General features: G+C 36.3%; 1 protein-coding gene across 1 annotated transcript in view; it reads right to left on the bottom strand.

Annotated features, from left to right (window-relative positions):
- Positions 1–2405: 2405 nt before the first annotated feature.
- The window catches only part of LOC107712860 (glycosaminoglycan xylosylkinase), a 35008-nt gene continuing 17731 nt past the window's right edge, over positions 2406–19682 (bottom strand). The window contains exons 5-9 of the mRNA XM_016518227.1: positions 17422–17531; positions 13657–13828; positions 4983–5174; positions 4783–4842; positions 2406–3359 (exon numbers count right to left, since the gene is read on the bottom strand). Of these exons, the coding sequence (XP_016373713.1) occupies positions 3128–3359; positions 4783–4842; positions 4983–5174; positions 13657–13828; positions 17422–17531 (766 nt within the window). The 3' untranslated portion in view covers positions 2406–3127. The remainder of the gene's footprint in view (positions 3360–4782; positions 4843–4982; positions 5175–13656; positions 13829–17421; positions 17532–19682) is intronic.

The following is a 19682-nucleotide window of genomic DNA, read 5'->3' as shown; positions in this document are numbered from 1 at the left end:
GACAGAAAGAATTATAATTTTTGGGTGAACTATCCCTTTAAGAGTGAATGATATGATATTATATGAGCACTTTTTTATTTTCACAATAGCAATATATATCAAGTAATTTTTTTCTGAAAATAACGTTGCTACACCGAAAAAAGACGTAAATGCTATGGTAAAATCAAACTGTAATAATCTAATGGGACATTTAATTAATTTTACAATGTAATTTTACAGTAAAATAGCGTACTGTTGAATGTACAGTTTTTGGATGTAAACAGAACACATCATCTTATAATCTACAATCAAAAAATGTAAATGGTTTTTTATGTTACATCTGATGCGGGTGAACTAAAGTCTGTGACAAGCAATATTAAATATGTGTTCTGCGTTTGTCAGACCACAGAAAAATTTTATTAACCACCCAGCCAAATCTGAATGATAAAATACCAAGTAAATAAAATAAGTTATCAAAATCTTTAAAAAATAAGCACTCAAACACTGGGGGCATGCCCGCTGTCTGTGCTGCCTGTTAAAGCTGCCGCCTCTCTCAACTGTCAAATACTGCTACAACCTGAATGGATGCTCCCTCTAGCAGCTTAATTGGATTCACACAGCCGTACATGTTTGGTAATATGCATTTATGTGACTAAGTCATAGCTAGTAAGCAAACAGTAGGCGGTAGTAACTAACGGTAATGACTGTAACTTGCGATTAAGCTGGCGAACCACTGATAGTTACTAACGCACTCTAGTTTTTAGGTGTGTTTGATTTGAAGCGGCGCTGTGCAGACCAATCAGTGTATGACAACAAAGTACCGCGACAGTGATTCTAAAGCATAAGGAGCTGTCTGCTCTCTATAGCTCTCACTGTAGTTCGATGTCCTATGACAACAATCGGTCTGCACAGCGCTGCTTCAAGTCGAACGCACCTCTTATAGTGTTGGGGGAGGGGCCATGCTCAGTGGCTCCACTACGTCATCGAGACACGATTTCAGCCCCGGCCCAAAAAATCCCTAACACAAAAATGGTGAGTGTTTAACAGTCTAACTCAATTCAATACTACATAGATCACAGTCTTTGTAACGCGTTTTCAGAAATACATTTCCAACATTTATTTCATACAATTCTCTGAATTGCCTTTACACGGACTTTAATGTTTATTGTGTTATTTTAGTATTGTGTGTAACCTTAATGGTGTTTTGTATTTGTTTAAGACACTATATGACCTTCTATATTGGTCATTCTGTGTCAACTCAACCAGAGGTCCCCAGCTCAGATTTTTGATTTTGCTAATACTTTTTCTGAAGAAAGATAAACATAGTGATGATAGCCAAAATATTAGTCATGGATTAATATTTATAGAGTAATCCTCTATTTTGTGGAGGGGGGTCAAAATGGCAATTTTAATACTTCACGCACATTTTGTAAAAATAATATTTATGACACTCAGGTATGTCTATGCATATTGTTTTGACAGAGAGAAACAAAACGCATGTCTAGTTTCAAAATTAGTTCTTCTTCACATTTTCTAGTTTAAATAAAATAAGCATTGGTTGTATACAAAGTGACCATTGGCACATAATGCAACAAAGATGGCTAAAGTCAACATATATTATTTACAGACCTACTGATCTCTGGCTAAAAAATACATTGTGATGCTGCCATTTTTCTGAATTCATTTTTAACCCCCTGTAATTTGGCTCTGAATCTCAGGTGAAAATTGCCATTTTGACCCCCCTCTACAAAATAGTGCCGTATATACTTAGTAAATATTCATCCATGACATTTAATATTTGGGCTATCATCACTATACATGTTCATCTTTCTTCAGAAAAAAATATTAGTAAAATAAAAAATTTGAGCTGGGAAAATTTCTGAAATTTGGTTGATTTGACATATATTTTTAGTTGATGTCTTGATGGATTTGTTTGTTACAAACACAGATTTTCACTTCACAAGACATTCATTGATGGACTGGAGTGGTTTCTCCACTGAAGTTCTGATGAAAAAACAAATTCATCTACATATTATTCGTCCTGCTCAGTTTTGCTCCAACCTGCTTGCCTAGAGTTTATAGTGAGTCTGAAGACCTTGATTACTTTGGCTCATGTGTTTTAGGGTTGGAGCTAACCCTTCAGGAGCAGGTTTGGACATTTTTCTCTTTTTCTGTTGTTGTTTGATTAGCATTATTAACACAGACAGCTGCTGTCACTTCCCACATGCAATATACTAATACACATCCAATTTTTTCCCAACCGTTGACGTTAACACTAAGACAAAATCAACTGTTTACATGAATACTAGCCAAGCCCCATATTTGGACAGATTTTGTTTGTATTTGTGTGTAGTCTAGACAAAAAAATGTGCCAACAGCATGTGGCTTAACCTCATGTTGCTGTCTCTGTCATTTGTGTACAGTTGTCTTTAAATAAGAAAGGGTGAACAAATGGTTCATACACACAAACTTCTGTAAGTTTAAATATTAATTTTTAATGCTGAAAATGCCCCACAGCAATCTTACAATGCTGTCGTCTTCACCATCTTCTCTGAACATCAGTAGCAACAGCCGCCCAGCTCTGTTCAAACACTGTGTTCATCCTGCATACAGAACACAGTGAGTCTATCATAATTCATTTTATCTTTAGATCAATATTATTATTACTTGGTATTATTCAAAAGCTTGTTCCGTATATACAATGTGGGAGACACAATGGGGAAGTTCTATTAATAGTCTTCTGGATCCGTCTTCCGTCTTCCAGCTTCCTGAGTCTAATTACTCCAAAGATCTCATTCCAAGATCCACATCTGTAACTCTGAAAAAACGTTAATCCATCTTCCAGCAAACGGACTTGGATGGCAAAAGAAAAAAAGACAAACAATAACAGTAAAAAGGTGAAGTGTAGTCCACCTACATGTTGTCAAGGCCTCCTCACTCCATCCAGAGAGCAAGAAAAAACAGTTTGGAGAGTCTTCTTGGCCTCTGTGATCTGTCTTGAATGAACCCAGTGAAAAACAAACTCCACCAGGTCGGCTCATAAGGCTTCTTGTGGCCTCCGCTTCTCTGGCTCCATAGCAGGAAGGCGAAAGGAGCCTGTGCATTAAGAGTCAAACGCATCTTCACTTCCCTTGTTTCTCCAGTGTGTTTAAGGATGAGGCAGGTTCATGCGGTCCTCGATCAGCGTGTTGTCAGCGCCCTGCGTCTCCATGCACTGCCGCACGGTGGCCAGCACTCCGTTGAGACGGCGGTCGAGCGCGGCGAAATGCGACCCCGTTAGCACCGGAAAGGCGGGATCGTGGCCCGCGGCCTGTCGCATCGCTGAACTCAACACTCCACCTTTTAGCAGGTTTAGCCTGTTCCAGGTGGAAACACGGACCCTTTAGGATACAATGAGAGAGAGACAGAAATAGCGCATCAAATTGTGTCTGGCTCATTCAAGAGCACAAATGAAATGACAGGAAGCAACGAAACCACAGATGTTCGATGCACATTTGCATAACGCTGAGCTCGGCTCAACTTTGTCACATCATTTAATGGACACGGTTTCTCATGACACCTCAAAACGCCACCTCTGATTGAAAATGAATGACTTGCGATTGATTTGTTGCGTGAAATCACTGTCAGTGTGAGCGGCCTTAAATTCCGATAGTCAGACAGGAAGTCTTAAATGCACACGTACAGTTAAAGCTACATAAGGCTTTTCATCTGTTAGTCAATCAATATCTCATTCCCCAGAATGTATGTACTTATGTAATTTAATGTCACATATCTGGGGGCATTTCAACAGGTGATTAAAGATGGCTTTTAAACTGGCTTTACTGATTAAAAGTAAAATGTATTACTGTATATTTCTGTTCAAAATATCATGGTCTCTTAAGAGTAATTTGATCAGAACAACAGTATGAAATATTACAATTTAATATAACTCTTTTCTATTTTAAAATATTTTAAATGTAATTTATTCCTGTCATGGCACAGCTGAAGCTTTTCAGCTTCATTGCTCCAGTCTTCACACTCCAGTGTCACACGATCATCCAGAAATCATTCCAATATGCTGATTTGCTGCTGATTCTTTAATGCATAGAAATTCATTTGAAATAGATTTTCTTATATAAATTTAAATTTTATTTTTAAAACATTATAAACATCTTTACAGTTATTATTGATCAATTGAATGCATCCTTGCTAAATAAAAGCATTCTCTGATCCCATTTCTGACCTCAACATTTTAAACAGCAGTATTATGCAGTATTTTCTTTTTGAAGCAATGTAAAAAAAAAAATCACTTTGTGACTGGATTTATATAGTAAAATGTCCATATTTATTACAATATAAATGTAGTAGTGGTTGCTTGATCATTTCTCCAAGGTAAATGCTGTTCAAAATGCAATTAGCTCGGAAACCTTGTATATAGGAATTGAAAAAAAAACATTTATATTGGAGGAAAGACTACAGCACACCACTGATGGTGTCTTTAATTGAAATTTTACCCTAAAATCTTGATGAAAAAAAAAGAACATTATGTGTGAACTATCTACATATATACCTTTCAGTGGAAACCTTGACTGACACTCATCCAGGCAAAACCACTCAAAAGCTTGTTGTATAACTGAAGGTCAACAGCATGTCAGTGGCCAGTGTGTTTGTTTTAAAAGAACAGAATGGGAAGCATTCATCACCACAGCCAGCAGATAAAGGAAGCCAGAAGTTAGGGACTGCCAGAAGTGTGCCATTTTTAGGAAACCAAAGTGGGTTGTAAGAGGAAGTCCATGGTTACTCAGTGTTTGTGTGTGAACTCACATGCAACACTGATAAAGAGGGGCGAGAATACTCCTCTCGTCCAGAGCTGGGTTCCCAAAACTGCAGGAGAAACACAAAAGTTCAAACCGTCTTTCATGTGTCAAAAAACAAACAAACAAAATGTTTTCTGGTAGAAGCCCAGTTATATTTGGGTTGATCATCTTGTAGGTGACTAGATCTCTAGATTTCTTTCTTTCTACCTTTTGGCGTTGTCCAGAAGGATGAGCATACTGGCTCCTCCATCGTCTTGGAAACTCTCATAGTGATGGCGATCTGCATTACCGATAAGGTAATCAAAGATGGCTGTGTCGATAACATCCAGGAGCCGTGGACCGGCATCGTAAGGAGGCATTTTCTTCACCGCCTCGCAGTAGCTCTCATCATACTCCCACCTGACACACACACAGAATCACTGATCAACACAATCAATAAAAACAGACATCCTCTTGAATGGTTCTGGATTAACGTGAATTTCTCGTCAGAGTCTCTGAGAAATCTCATTAGCCCCTTTCACACAGTAATATCAGTAAATTGCAGTAAAATTACCGGAACGACTTTACGGGTAAATTCACCCGTTCACATAGACATGCGCTGTTCACATAGGCAACGGCATTCGGCCTTTTTTCCGATAAAGCACCATTCACACATGTTTAAAAGTACGGGTAAATTCGGCATCGTAAGGAGGCATTTTCTTCACCGCCTCGCAGTAGCTCTCATCATACTCCCACCTGACACACACACAGAATCACTGATCAACACAATCAATAAAAACAGACATCCTCTTGAATGGTTCTGGATTAACGTGAATGTCTCGTCAGAGTCTCTGAGAAATCTCATTAGCCCCTTTCACACAGTAATATCAGTAAATTGCAGTAAAATTACCGGAACGACTTTACGGGTAAATTCACCCGTTCACATAGACATGCGCTGTTCACATAGACAACGGCATTCGGCCTTTTTTCCGATAAAGCACCATTCACACATGTTTAAAAGTACGGGTAAATTATGTGACATCATTAACGATGATGTCATCATTAACTGCTGCGCCTCCTGGTGTTGTGTTTGTAACATGGTCAGTGTTTTTGCTGATGTTTTCATTTTTGTGTCAAATGTTCACATGCAGCTTCTTTTGGCCCAGAGACATCGCATTACACGGCTTTAAACACAGTGCAGAGTAAATGCGTCATCTGTATCAGAATGTTATGATTGGCCCAGAGCCGTTGAAGTTTGAATTTCAATGGCTCTGGATTGGCCCGGAGTAGACGTCTTATGTCAGCGCATTCTGAACTCGTACATGCTAATACCGGTAATCTTCATTCTGGGTTCACACACAGCAGAATTCTGGCAATTTATTGGTAATGTTACAACTTCTCATACTGGTAAATTACTGGAATGAATTTACCGGTATTTTAAAAATGGGCCTGTTCACACATGATTTATGGCAATTCACCGGTAATTTTCCAGTAAAATCTTTAAGAGTGAAAGGGGCTATTCTCACTGTGTTCCAGGTGTCAGGTCACCTGGCAGCCGCTTAGAAACAAAAGGAGGCTAATGGGACGTTTAAGAGCTTGGTGCTCTGTCAGTGTGTACACGGAGACAGGACATTTATGTAATAAATATAGCCTACAAATAAAGATCCCATTCAGTTCATGTGAAAAGGAAAAGGAAATAACCTGAAGAAGAATTTCAAAATAGCATTTAGGGGAAAAAATAATTGGTGACACTTCAGTATAGGGACCAATTCTCACTATTAAGTAGTTGCTTATTAGCATGCCTATTATTAACATATTGGCTATTTGTTAGTACTTACAGTGCATGCATAATTATTAGGCAAGTTGATATTCTGATAATTTTTTTTCCCCAAGCACCTTTTACCAATTCCAAACAACATCAATCTTAATAACTACTATTCATTTTGTATTTAATGATTTATAAGTGATATATAATTGTCTATGAAGGCTGGAAGTGAAAAACTATTGAAGCAAAAAATAATTAAACGCCCATGAGAAATATTCAAAACTAAGCAGGTGTAATTTTAATTAAGTGTAATTTCTGTATTGCATTAGATTTGAATATTTCTCATGAGGGAAGAAGATGGATAAAGCAGAAAATCTGATACTTCTCCTTCTTTAATAGAGTGCTGTAGGGACGGCATTTTAATAAGCATTTGCTTTTACTTACAATTGCTTTTGGATTACTGCAGAAAGTAAGACCTGTGACCAACAAAAGTTTATGATTCTTACATGTTTTGTTCAACAACAACTTTAATAAAATGTGAAGCCTAAATACAATCACCATTAGTAAAAAGCTAAAGTTACACACACACAAAAAAAAACTACACCACAGCTGCATGATCAACGTCACCATCACTAAACTTCCAACAACTCTTTTAACCTTTAATTAAAATCTACACATTGGAAAGTTTGAGTTAGAATAGTTTGCAAGTGTGTGAGTATAAACACAATGGGGCTAAAAAGTAGACTAGTGGGTAGATAAGTTTAAAGATAAAATTCACCACTTATTAGCAATCGCCTTTTTCAAAACCCCTAAAAGCAAAAAAAAAAAAAAAATCACAAGTGGGGTATTCCTGATGTATTTTATGTCACAGAATAAAACATAAAATATCTTGAGTTTGTGTTAACCACAGACCTTATTTTTAGGCTTTTAACCAAAAACCAATTAAAAAAACCCAGTGACTTTGTAACGATGGAACCATAAATGCTAAACACCAACTAAAATTTCCAGGTTTTAGAACTCACTCCTGCAGCACTCTGTACGGACGTTCAGTGCAAGTACAAATTTTGTGCAAACTGCAACTGGATAACAAATGCATTCAATACCTGTATTTGCAGAACTGAACGAGTTTCAGAGAACTTCAGATCAAAATTCATATTACATTTTAAATAGCAGTCACAATATGAACTGATTAGTAATAGCCAAACTAGTCTTATGGGCATTGAATGGCTGCTAAAACCAAAAGTTTCCAGTAAAGTGACAGAGATAGAGACGAAAAGGTTAATGACATGTAAAAAGGTTTCATGCATTTCATAAAGTTCTGCAACATTGATTAGCAGTAAACGGAAGAAAATGCCCTCAAAACCTTTCAAGAGCTCTTCAATCAGGGTCAAAAATAAACACTTGCCAAACACCAAATTTAAATAAAAATGGGCACTGGCTTCCCGTTTATTTGTTTGTTATATTTGGGATCATTTATTTCAGCAAGAGAGCGAGGCCAGCCAGAACACTCCAAACCTGTATGAATTTGTTTCATAGATATTCTGGAGTATTGTTGTCAAAAATATAGATTTTTCAATGTATATTGATACTGAAATATCTAAAATGGTTTCAATACTCTATTTTTTTGCAGTATCAATAACACCAGCCGCACATTCTCTCTCTCTTATGATAGCGAGTTCACGCTCACTGCAGCGTAATAAGAAGCATTTACATACCAGTTGTTAAAAAAAAATACACATTTAATAACATTTGACTCCAAACTCGCTTAACATCAGTTGAGTGTTTAAAACAACTTCCTTTTGTGATCTGATTTGGCTTATCATAGAATGAAACCAAATATTTTCAAGCATTCTATACTGTAATCCATGCTATGTCAATTAGCACTGCATTATAATTAAACTTTATTTTTATGAATATAGGCAATATTATGATAATACCTGAGATGTCTAGAATAACAAAGATAAACCATATTGTCAGAGTCGTTTGTTTATTGTCTTAATGTTTAACCAGTCAAAGCGTTTTGATATAGTGGTAGCTTGATGCCTTTGTCCATATTAAGGATTTCCTGCAACGTCATAAATTATATTACTTTTGTGAGGCATATTTAGAGTTTTCGCTCTATTTTGGGTAAAAATAGGAAAAATAATACTTCCCTCTGAAGAAATTTGAAGTAAACATATACAAATCCATAAGTTTTTCTCCAGCAATTTTCACCAACTCAAGTTGTTTTCATTCATGTAAAAATATACCTCGTTGTTCTAGCCTTGTTATATTTATCTTTCCATAAATAACAAAAATGTTATACATTTAATGTTTTGGCAGTTGTTCCCTATTTTTCAAGGTAAACGTATCGAAGTTACAAATTCCAGTATCATGACAACACTGAGAAAATTATTAGTTTTCATTTTTGGATGAACTATCCATTTAAGAACCATTCACACCAAGAATGCTAACTATAATGACAACAATATTAGCATCCATTTTTTGTCTTGTGTTTTTGTGTTCTGTCACTATAAATGCTCAAGCTCTTTAAAGTTGGGTGGATTTTGATTGACTGTCAATGTACTTCTCATCAGCTAGAAAAAATTTGTTCTGAAAGTGATGCTAATGTTACTGTTCCTCTGTGTCATTATCATTATAGCTGTGGTGTGGACTTCTCTATTCTAATAGAATTGGGACGACTAATAAAATTATATAATTATAGCTATCGTTTTTGGTGTAAACAGGACTTTGGGGTTCACTCCTTTTGCCCCTTTCTCAATCCAAACCTGGGAGTATCAAACCAAAAAATAAATAAATCATTCAATCAATTTTTCCAGACAAAGGTGGAGTCTTGCCAGATGTGTAAAATTTGAAAATATTTCCAACTGCCTTGCCAGAATTAACAGTATTTCACAGATTTCCCTGGCTCACATTTATACTTTCAGGATAACAATGTTTACTTCTAATTAATGAGTTTGGTAAGTTCAGAGTTTAATAAGGTACAGGCCAAAGAGGCGTCCTTTTGAGAGGACCTTTTTCTTTTTTTCTTTACATTTTGCATAACTTATTTCACTTGTGCATTACTTTTACTTTCTCTTGCTCAAAACTATAAACACAAAACCAAAAGTAGTGTTAGTTTTGGTTTTGTGTTTGTAGGTTTGGGAAAAAAATTACACCTCATTTCAGGAAACATGTCTTAGGTGGGAAAACTTGTAACCAAAAACCCTACAGTCTTAATGCTAAAGTAAATTTTAATCAGCAGTTTCTGTGCCACCCAGCGTGTGAAAAATCTGCAGTTATATTCTGAATGCTGGACCATCCCATCCTTAGCCAACTCAAAGGCCAAGAGTTAGTATTGCTTAGCGAAAGTCCCCACTGACCAACAGTCACTCACACAACGATCAGACCAACCACAAACTATCAGGCTGAAACTGCGCTGAGCCACTGATGCCAAATAAAGCAACATGTACCTGTACACTCATTCCAGTCAAAGCATGAAAATAGCTGGCGAAGGGAGAAAACCAGTGAGAAAGAGAGAGAATTACAATACCTGGCGAGTTTGCCCTCTCGGTATGTCCGTCCCCATGGGTGTCTGTGTTTCTGTAAGGGCCAGACGTCAGGGAGCCACAGGGTCTATTAAGTAGTTGCTTATTAGCATGCCTATTATTAACATATTGGCTATTTGTTAGTACTTACAGTGCATGCATAATTATTAGGCAAGTTGATATTCTGATAATTTTTTTTCCCCAAGCACCTTTTACCAATTCCAAACAACATCAATCTTAATAACTACTATTCATTTTGTATTTAATGATTTATAAGTGATATATAATTGTCTATGAAGGCTGGAAGTGAAAAACTATTGAAGCAAAAAATAATTAAACGCCCATGAGAAATATTCAAAACTAAGCAGGTGTAATTTTAATTAAGTGTAATTTCTGTATTGCATTAGATTTGAATATTTCTCATGAGGGAAGAAGATGGATAAAGCAGAAAATCTGATACTTCTCCTTCTTTAATAGAGTGCTGTAGGGACGGCATTTTAATAAGCATTTGCTTTTACTTACAATTGCTTTTGGATTACTGCAGAAAGTAAGACCTGTGACCAACAAAAGTTTATGATTCTTACATGTTTTGTTCAACAACAACTTTAATAAAATGTGAAGCCTAAATACAATCACCATTAGTAAAAAGCTAAAGTTACACACACACAAAAAAAAACTACACCACAGCTGCATGATCAACGTCACCATCACTAAACTTCCAACAACTCTTTTAACCTTTAATTAAAATCTACACATTGGAAAGTTTGAGTTAGAATAGTTTGCAAGTGTGTGAGTATAAACACAATGGGGCTAAAAAGTAGACTAGTGGGTAGATAAGTTTAAAGATAAAATTCACCACTTATTAGCAATCGCCTTTTTCAAAACCCCTAAAAGCAAAAAAAAAAAAAAAATCACAAGTGGGGTATTCCTGATGTATTTTATGTCACAGAATAAAACATAAAATATCTTGAGTTTGTGTTAACCACAGACCTTATTTTTAGGCTTTTAACCAAAAACCAATTAAAAAAACCCAGTGACTTTGTAACGATGGAACCATAAATGCTAAACACCAACTAAAATTTCCAGGTTTTAGAACTCACTCCTGCAGCACTCTGTACGGACGTTCAGTGCAAGTACAAATTTTGTGCAAACTGCAACTGGATAACAAATGCATTCAATACCTGTATTTGCAGAACTGAACGAGTTTCAGAGAACTTCAGATCAAAATTCATATTACATTTTAAATAGCAGTCACAATATGAACTGATTAGTAATAGCCAAACTAGTCTTATGGGCATTGAATGGCTGCTAAAACCAAAAGTTTCCAGTAAAGTGACAGAGATAGAGACGAAAAGGTTAATGACATGTAAAAAGGTTTCATGCATTTCATAAAGTTCTGCAACATTGATTAGCAGTAAACGGAAGAAAATGCCCTCAAAACCTTTCAAGAGCTCTTCAATCAGGGTCAAAAATAAACACTTGCCAAACACCAAATTTAAATAAAAATGGGCACTGGCTTCCCGTTTATTTGTTTGTTATATTTGGGATCATTTATTTCAGCAAGAGAGCGAGGCCAGCCAGAACACTCCAAACCTGTATGAATTTGTTTCATAGATATTCTGGAGTATTGTTGTCAAAAATATAGATTTTTCAATGTATATTGATACTGAAATATCTAAAATGGTTTCAATACTCTATTTTTTTGCAGTATCAATAACACCAGCCGCACATTCTCTCTCTCTTATGATAGCGAGTTCACGCTCACTGCAGCGTAATAAGAAGCATTTACATACCAGTTGTTAAAAAAAAATACACATTTAATAACATTTGACTCCAAACTCGCTTAACATCAGTTGAGTGTTTAAAACAACTTCCTTTTGTGATCTGATTTGGCTTATCATAGAATGAAACCAAATATTTTCAAGCATTCTATACTGTAATCCATGCTATGTCAATTAGCACTGCATTATAATTAAACTTTATTTTTATGAATATAGGCAATATTATGATAATACCTGAGATGTCTAGAATAACAAAGATAAACCATATTGTCAGAGTCGTTTGTTTATTGTCTTAATGTTTAACCAGTCAAAGCGTTTTGATATAGTGGTAGCTTGATGCCTTTGTCCATATTAAGGATTTCCTGCAACGTCATAAATTATATTACTTTTGTGAGGCATATTTAGAGTTTTCGCTCTATTTTGGGTAAAAATAGGAAAAATAATACTTCCCTCTGAAGAAATTTGAAGTAAACATATACAAATCCATAAGTTTTTCTCCAGCAATTTTCACCAACTCAAGTTGTTTTCATTCATGTAAAAATATACCTCGTTGTTCTAGCCTTGTTATATTTATCTTTCCATAAATAACAAAAATGTTATACATTTAATGTTTTGGCAGTTGTTCCCTATTTTTCAAGGTAAACGTATCGAAGTTACAAATTCCAGTATCATGACAACACTGAGAAAATTATTAGTTTTCATTTTTGGATGAACTATCCATTTAAGAACCATTCACACCAAGAATGCTAACTATAATGACAACAATATTAGCATCCATTTTTTGTCTTGTGTTTTTGTGTTCTGTCACTATAAATGCTCAAGCTCTTTAAAGTTGGGTGGATTTTGATTGACTGTCAATGTACTTCTCATCAGCTAGAAAAAATTTGTTCTGAAAGTGATGCTAATGTTACTGTTCCTCTGTGTCATTATCATTATAGCTGTGGTGTGGACTTCTCTATTCTAATAGAATTGGGACGACTAATAAAATTATATAATTATAGCTATCGTTTTTGGTGTAAACAGGACTTTGGGGTTCACTCCTTTTGCCCCTTTCTCAATCCAAACCTGGGAGTATCAAACCAAAAAATAAATAAATCATTCAATCAATTTTTCCAGACAAAGGTGGAGTCTTGCCAGATGTGTAAAATTTGAAAATATTTCCAACTGCCTTGCCAGAATTAACAGTATTTCACAGATTTCCCTGGCTCACATTTATACTTTCAGGATAACAATGTTTACTTCTAATTAATGAGTTTGGTAAGTTCAGAGTTTAATAAGGTACAGGCCAAAGAGGCGTCCTTTTGAGAGGACCTTTTTCTTTTTTTCTTTACATTTTGCATAACTTATTTCACTTGTGCATTACTTTTACTTTCTCTTGCTCAAAACTATAAACACAAAACCAAAAGTAGTGTTAGTTTTGGTTTTGTGTTTGTAGGTTTGGGAAAAAAATTACACCTCATTTCAGGAAACATGTCTTAGGTGGGAAAACTTGTAACCAAAAACCCTACAGTCTTAATGCTAAAGTAAATTTTAATCAGCAGTTTCTGTGCCACCCAGCGTGTGAAAAATCTGCAGTTATATTCTGAATGCTGGACCATCCCATCCTTAGCCAACTCAAAGGCCAAGAGTTAGTATTGCTTAGCGAAAGTCCCCACTGACCAACAGTCACTCACACAACGATCAGACCAACCACAAACTATCAGGCTGAAACTGCGCTGAGCCACTGATGCCAAATAAAGCAACATGTACCTGTACACTCATTCCAGTCAAAGCATGAAAATAGCTGGCGAAGGGAGAAAACCAGTGAGAAAGAGAGAGAATTACAATACCTGGCGAGTTTGCCCTCTCGGTATGTCCGTCCCCATGGGTGTCTGTGTTTCTGTAAGGGCCAGACGTCAGGGAGCCACAGGGTAACCGATCCCTCCATCACATCCCCCTCTGCACAGGCAGGCTCAGTCTCACGGCAGTAATAACACTTCCCATAGAAACATGTATTATTTCCTACAAGAAGAGAGACATTATCATCAATTACCATTATTAAAATGATGTCTGGAAGGACTGTGCTTCATGAAAAGATTGTTTTAAAGGGACAAACAGTTGGTTATGAATCTTTTTATGGAATGGATTATGCTGCAGATCAGCACAGGCCAATCTGAACTAAAAAAATACAGTTTGACTGATGCAACTGTTCAACAATACAGACGTAACACATGTGTGTTATTTTTGACAAATGGAACAAGATCATTCAACGGGTTGTAATTCCTTAAACTCCATTCAAAATGACAACGACAAGGATCGACACTGATTATTGGTGACAGGATTTAGGCATGTCTAGCGACATGACAAAGTTGAGAAATGTTTGACTTTATGCAAATGAAGCAAGTGTGCCTCACACGTCCCGAATAGTGAAGCCAAAATATTTCGATTTAGTGGCTGGCGGCAGTACAGGTCATAAACCCCACCGCCCTCTACATGTAAACGTATGTAAATTAATAAATTACACTTTTTTTTTTCCCAAACACTGTTTCTGTCATTATTGGTAGTTCTTATCACGCTGCTATATGTTAAAGTGTTCATTTTTCTAGTGAGTTTGGTTTTAGTCCATTATTTGATGCTATAAAAAGGGTGTGTGGCGTCATGATTGTGTGCTTGCAATTGGGTCTGCAGGAGTTTGGGCAGGACTTTGATAACGCAGCTCCAGCTCATGATCACTACTACGCAGACTCGGGCTCCAAATGACAACATCAGCGCAAGATGACAGTGGCTAGGGATGCACGATATTGGATTTTACCGATATGCCGATATTTTTCAACTCATTTTGGCCGATACGATATATTTCTTTTTGTTTGGAAACAACACCAAGTCTCTCCTGTGCAGAAATTATAAGCAAAATAGTTTTCATTTTGGTTAGTTTTTAACAAGAACTTATTTGTTATAATTAAATAAACAATAATGAAGGTTTTTTGACAGTACAATGAAGCTTTGAAAAACTATAAATAAACGATAAATCAATCGCTGCATTTTTTTTCCCCAGAAAGATGCAGTTAACCTTAATATTTTATTTAAAAATTTAACATTTATAGATGGTCTAAAGCAAAAGAGTTGTAAAAACTCTGAAAATCTTTTAGAGCTTATGATTTGTTTAAAAAATATAACATATTACACATTAATGAATAATGAATAAATCAGTATATATAAAATTATTTAATTTACAAGTGTCATGTTTGTGATTTTTTTCATGTAAGCTATAGCTTCTGACTTTTAAATCAAAACATACTCATTATTTTATGACATCAACTACTGCTTTATTTAATCAGAAACACAGTCTAAATGTAATTTGTGTAGGCTATTTTACTTTGATTTAATTACAAGTAGGCCAACAGCGCCCCCTACAGATTAAACTCCTTATTGAATGGCGTTAGGACCGGGGGAGGCTGCCGCTGAAAGTGCTTACTGTTTACTCTATCATACACCGAACGGTCATTCTATATGTGCTTTCACAAATTAAATGCAGCGATCCAAAACAGTGAATCTAATCATCATTCAGACAAAACTTTGCTTGAAGAATGAGCACACTGCTGACGTGATCTAATCACTAGCACACCCTGAGCACATGGGGGTTAACTTATTCCTCTTATCGGCAAGACATATCGGCATAATTTTTCATATAGGGCTGATGCCGATATTTACATTTAAAGCCATTATCGTCCGATTCCGATATCGGTCCGATAATATCTTGCATTCCTAACAGTGGCCATACCTGGGACTTTTTGGCTTCACTTTTCTCTTTTTTTTTTTTACAGTCTATGAAATGACTTTCAGGAGAGAGAACAACCAATAGTAGTGAAGACTCTGTCAGTGGAGCTCACACGTCACCTGTCTCGAATGCAGTAAAAACTATTTCACTGTTCTATATTAACTGTCTGTAAACACATACATGGATATAATAAAATGTGTGGAAGAGTGTGTGGAAACTGTCGGCAGTCTTAATGAGTTTTATTCATACACTGATATTTCTAATTGATTATATGATGCAATGAGACTTTGAGCACTGATGCAGTTCATATTAAACAATTTTTCTGAGCAAAACGTTCATTTTTAGGGACAGGTAAATTTATTATCTCTCAAATTCAAAAGACGTTTGATTTTATTTTATTCACCAAGAATTAGTGATGTTTCGTTCGTGAACGAATCGTTCTTTATGAACGAATCTTTTAGGTGAACGAATCGTTCTCGTTCACGTAATCCATTGTCTCATATTTCTCGTTCACTGAAATTCCTCCATCCAGAGCAGCGCGGCGCTATTGGCAGCACATGCGCAGATCAGTGAACCGGGTAGCTCTGTGGACTGTTTCATCCTGTCAAAGAATGACTAAACCTCGAGCCAATAGCCTTCGAGTATGAGATGTGACGGAGCATGTGATTTGTTGAATGTAGTGAACGAATACGCCCTTCACTGACCGAGTTTCTTTTGAGTCTAAACGAGATCAAGAGATCTTCTCGTTCGTGAACGAAATGACTGAACTGGTACATGTCGTTCGTGAACGAGTTGAATGAACTGCTACATCTCGTTCGTGAATCAAATGGCCGAACTGGTACATGCCGTTCGTGAACGAGTTGAATGAACTGGTACATATCTCGTTCGTGACTTTTTATTTCACGTCATTTGAACTGAAGGAATGCAACACCCGCTGAGTACAACGATAGAGCTTGAAAGATCAAAGACAATTTTTAATATAACTCCGACTGGATTCGTCTGAAAGAAGAAAGTCATATACACCTAGGATGCATCGGGGCTGAGTGAAACACAGCCTAATTTTCATTTTTGGGTGAACTAACCCTTTAAGACACAACACATAAGACACTCTTTTTCGCCACCTGCTGGCGTATTTATGTAATATGAAGAAATGGTCACTGAACGAATCAGTGAACGAATCTGAACGAATCATTTTGGTGAACGAACTGAAAATGAACGAATCTCTTAAAAGAATCAAAATTTCCATCACTAACCAGAATTATACATAATGCCACTTCATGTGCCAGGTTATTGTTGTTTTAATGACCAACAAAGCTGTGATTGGTTGTTTTACAAGTTGGTCAGGTGGTCTAAGTGAGCCGTTTTGGGCTAGAAAAAGCTCCAAAGTGGACCAGACTTTATGCAGACAATCATAATGGCTGTGTGAGACTTCCTCCATATTTTGTTTGTCTGGCCACATATACTACAGTATTTAATACAGGCTCAATATTTAAACACATGACTGTGACTGTGGCTAAGAGAAAAGTACTTTGACTTAAATATGATAATGATAAATTAATGCAAAGCGAAGCATTTCAGTTTTTGCTATGGCCTCAAAAGTGGTATTGTGAATTGTCAAATTGCATTGGTATCTTATGCACAACTGAAATATCATGGCACCAGCAGATATGGACTGCAGCACAATTTTCCAAACAAGAAACGTCTTTTCTGTACCGGAAACGTAAGTAGTGGTTCCAAATTAGGGAGGGAAGATGAGAGAATGTGACAGAAAAGGAAAAGGGAGAGATCATCTCAACAGACAGAAAGCATAATAGAAGAATGACAGGGTGAAACTGACCGTGCATCAGGAAAGTGCTCAGCAGTTGATCTGTAGCTACTGGCTTAATCTCAGTACGCAGATTCATAAACCTCCCCACCACCAGGGGTGCTCTTCTAAAACCTAGGATCCTGCAAGAAGAGATTGAGAAGCTCATGACACATCAATATACAGTTATGAATGTTTACATTAATAATATTACGTTGTCATATGCAGTGCGTGTGCGATAGGGGAATCCATGGGCATGGGCGGACCGTAGACCCGAGCCAAGACTATGCTCAATTCATGCCGAAAAGTGAAGCCAAAATATTTAGATCACCCCCTGGTGGCTGGTGGCAGTATAGGTCATAAACACCACCGCCCTCTACATGTAAATGAATGTAAACAAATAAATTACACTTTTTTTTCCCCCAAAGACTCGTTTCTGTTATTATTGGTTCAATTCGTGCTAATTTGTGTTCAAGCTCTGTAGGCAAAACAGCCAATTAAGTCGCCTCTATTTCTGTGATTATATGTGTAAGATAATAGTCACAATGTGCAGGAGTTATTCTGTTTACGTGATGTAGTAGATTTAATGCGGATGTGGTTCGGGTCACAGTCAGTCTTTATGTCAAGTGGGTCAAATAACAGGTCGGGTGTTCTGTTGAGTACTGCAGGTGTGGAGCAGAAGCGAATTTACCAAACAGGATCCGTGCAGGACTCTGCGCTGCATGGTTTAGTGTTTCGATGACATAATGAATCATACACTGATCAATATTAGAGCAGGGGTTTTTGAACTTGTGTCTGGGACCACCAGTGGGCAGCGGGAATTCATAGACATGTTCAGGGAAAAAAATATTACAGAAAAAAAAATTATTTGGAGCATTTGACTTTATTACTATTGACTGTTATTCTGCTAAGACTGGTAATCATTAGATTAATAAATTACTTTATTCTATTGACAGCTAAAGTTTTAACAATATACTAATATTATCTAATTTCCCAGATAATATTTTACACATTTTATTTTCTAGAATATAGATGGGCCTTTAAAATACACAACTGTTCAAAATGTTGGGGTCAGTAAGATTTATTTTAATGTTTGAAACACATTTCTTATATTTACAAAGGTTGCATTTATTTGATCCAAAAAACAAAAACAAAACAGTAATAATCATTATTACAATTTAAAATAACTTCTCTATTTTTTATATGTTAAATAATGTGTTCCTAAGACTGCAAAGCATCATTACGTTTACTGCTGCTGTAAAACCCAAGTTTTATTATTATTATTATTTTACATTTCTAAAGTGTTTCTGGACAGGTTTAGCACTGTAACCAAATGCAGGCATGTCAGCTATGTCCATGCACGCAGACGTCAATCTAAGGCCTAAAGGAATTGTTCAACTAAAAGCAGTTCTTTACTCTCATGTTGTTTTAAACCTGCATTATTCTTGTGGAATAACACAGGGCTTCAATTTCAAATCTGTCTCTCACACCTGGAATATGGGGCACCAATCCACAAAGACTACTTTTATGATACTCCAATGGTGTTTTTCTTCTCATTTTTGGAGCTTAAGCAGCCATGGTCACAATAAACCTGTGTTGCATGGAAAAGAGCTGAGTGAACAATATCCTGTGTCCCACAATAAATTAACTGCGTATGGATTTGGAGCAACATGAAAGTGAGTTCACAGTAGCCCATGGAAATAAGAAACATCGCCTGACAAGATGTTTTAGTGAAAAGCAAAACATTGGTAATATGGTAACGATCAAAATCAAAGTTGACAGCAGGAATGTAGAAAACTAAAAGGTTCTTGGCCCTCAGCAGCTAACACCATGCTTGTGAACACTCGATAAGTTCAGACTGAACAGGACAGCAAACAGTCATTCTAGTTTTGGCCAGTCATATTGCTTCCAAGTGTAATTAATTCAAAATTTGATTATCAGATTTTTTTCCCGCTGACTTGATTTAATGATGTACAAAATAGCAGTAATTCACAAGCACAATTCTGAAAGCGCAGCTTTTATGTTTTGAATGTGTACATGCAAAGACGCCACTGAGCGCTTCTGGGAATGTCCCATGGGTTCATTCTTATCGAAACTAACAGATTAACTTTTTATTTGTTATTTGAAGGTCCCATTAAAAACATCTAGTACCATTTTCTTTGCTATGTCTTCATTAACGACTACAAAAATCTTTCATTTAAAGATTTTATTGCTGTACCCTTGTCCCAAACAAAGATGTTTGATGTTAAACTATGAAAATCCATCATACAAAAAAAAAAAAATAATAATAATAA

Source organism: Sinocyclocheilus rhinocerous, unplaced genomic scaffold, assembly GCF_001515625.1.
Source record: "Sinocyclocheilus rhinocerous isolate Xijiao unplaced genomic scaffold, SAMN03320098_v1.1 scaffold478, whole genome shotgun sequence".
NCBI lineage: Eukaryota > Metazoa > Chordata > Actinopteri > Cypriniformes > Cyprinidae > Sinocyclocheilus > Sinocyclocheilus rhinocerous.
This window is presented reverse-complemented; position numbering and strand designations above follow the sequence as displayed.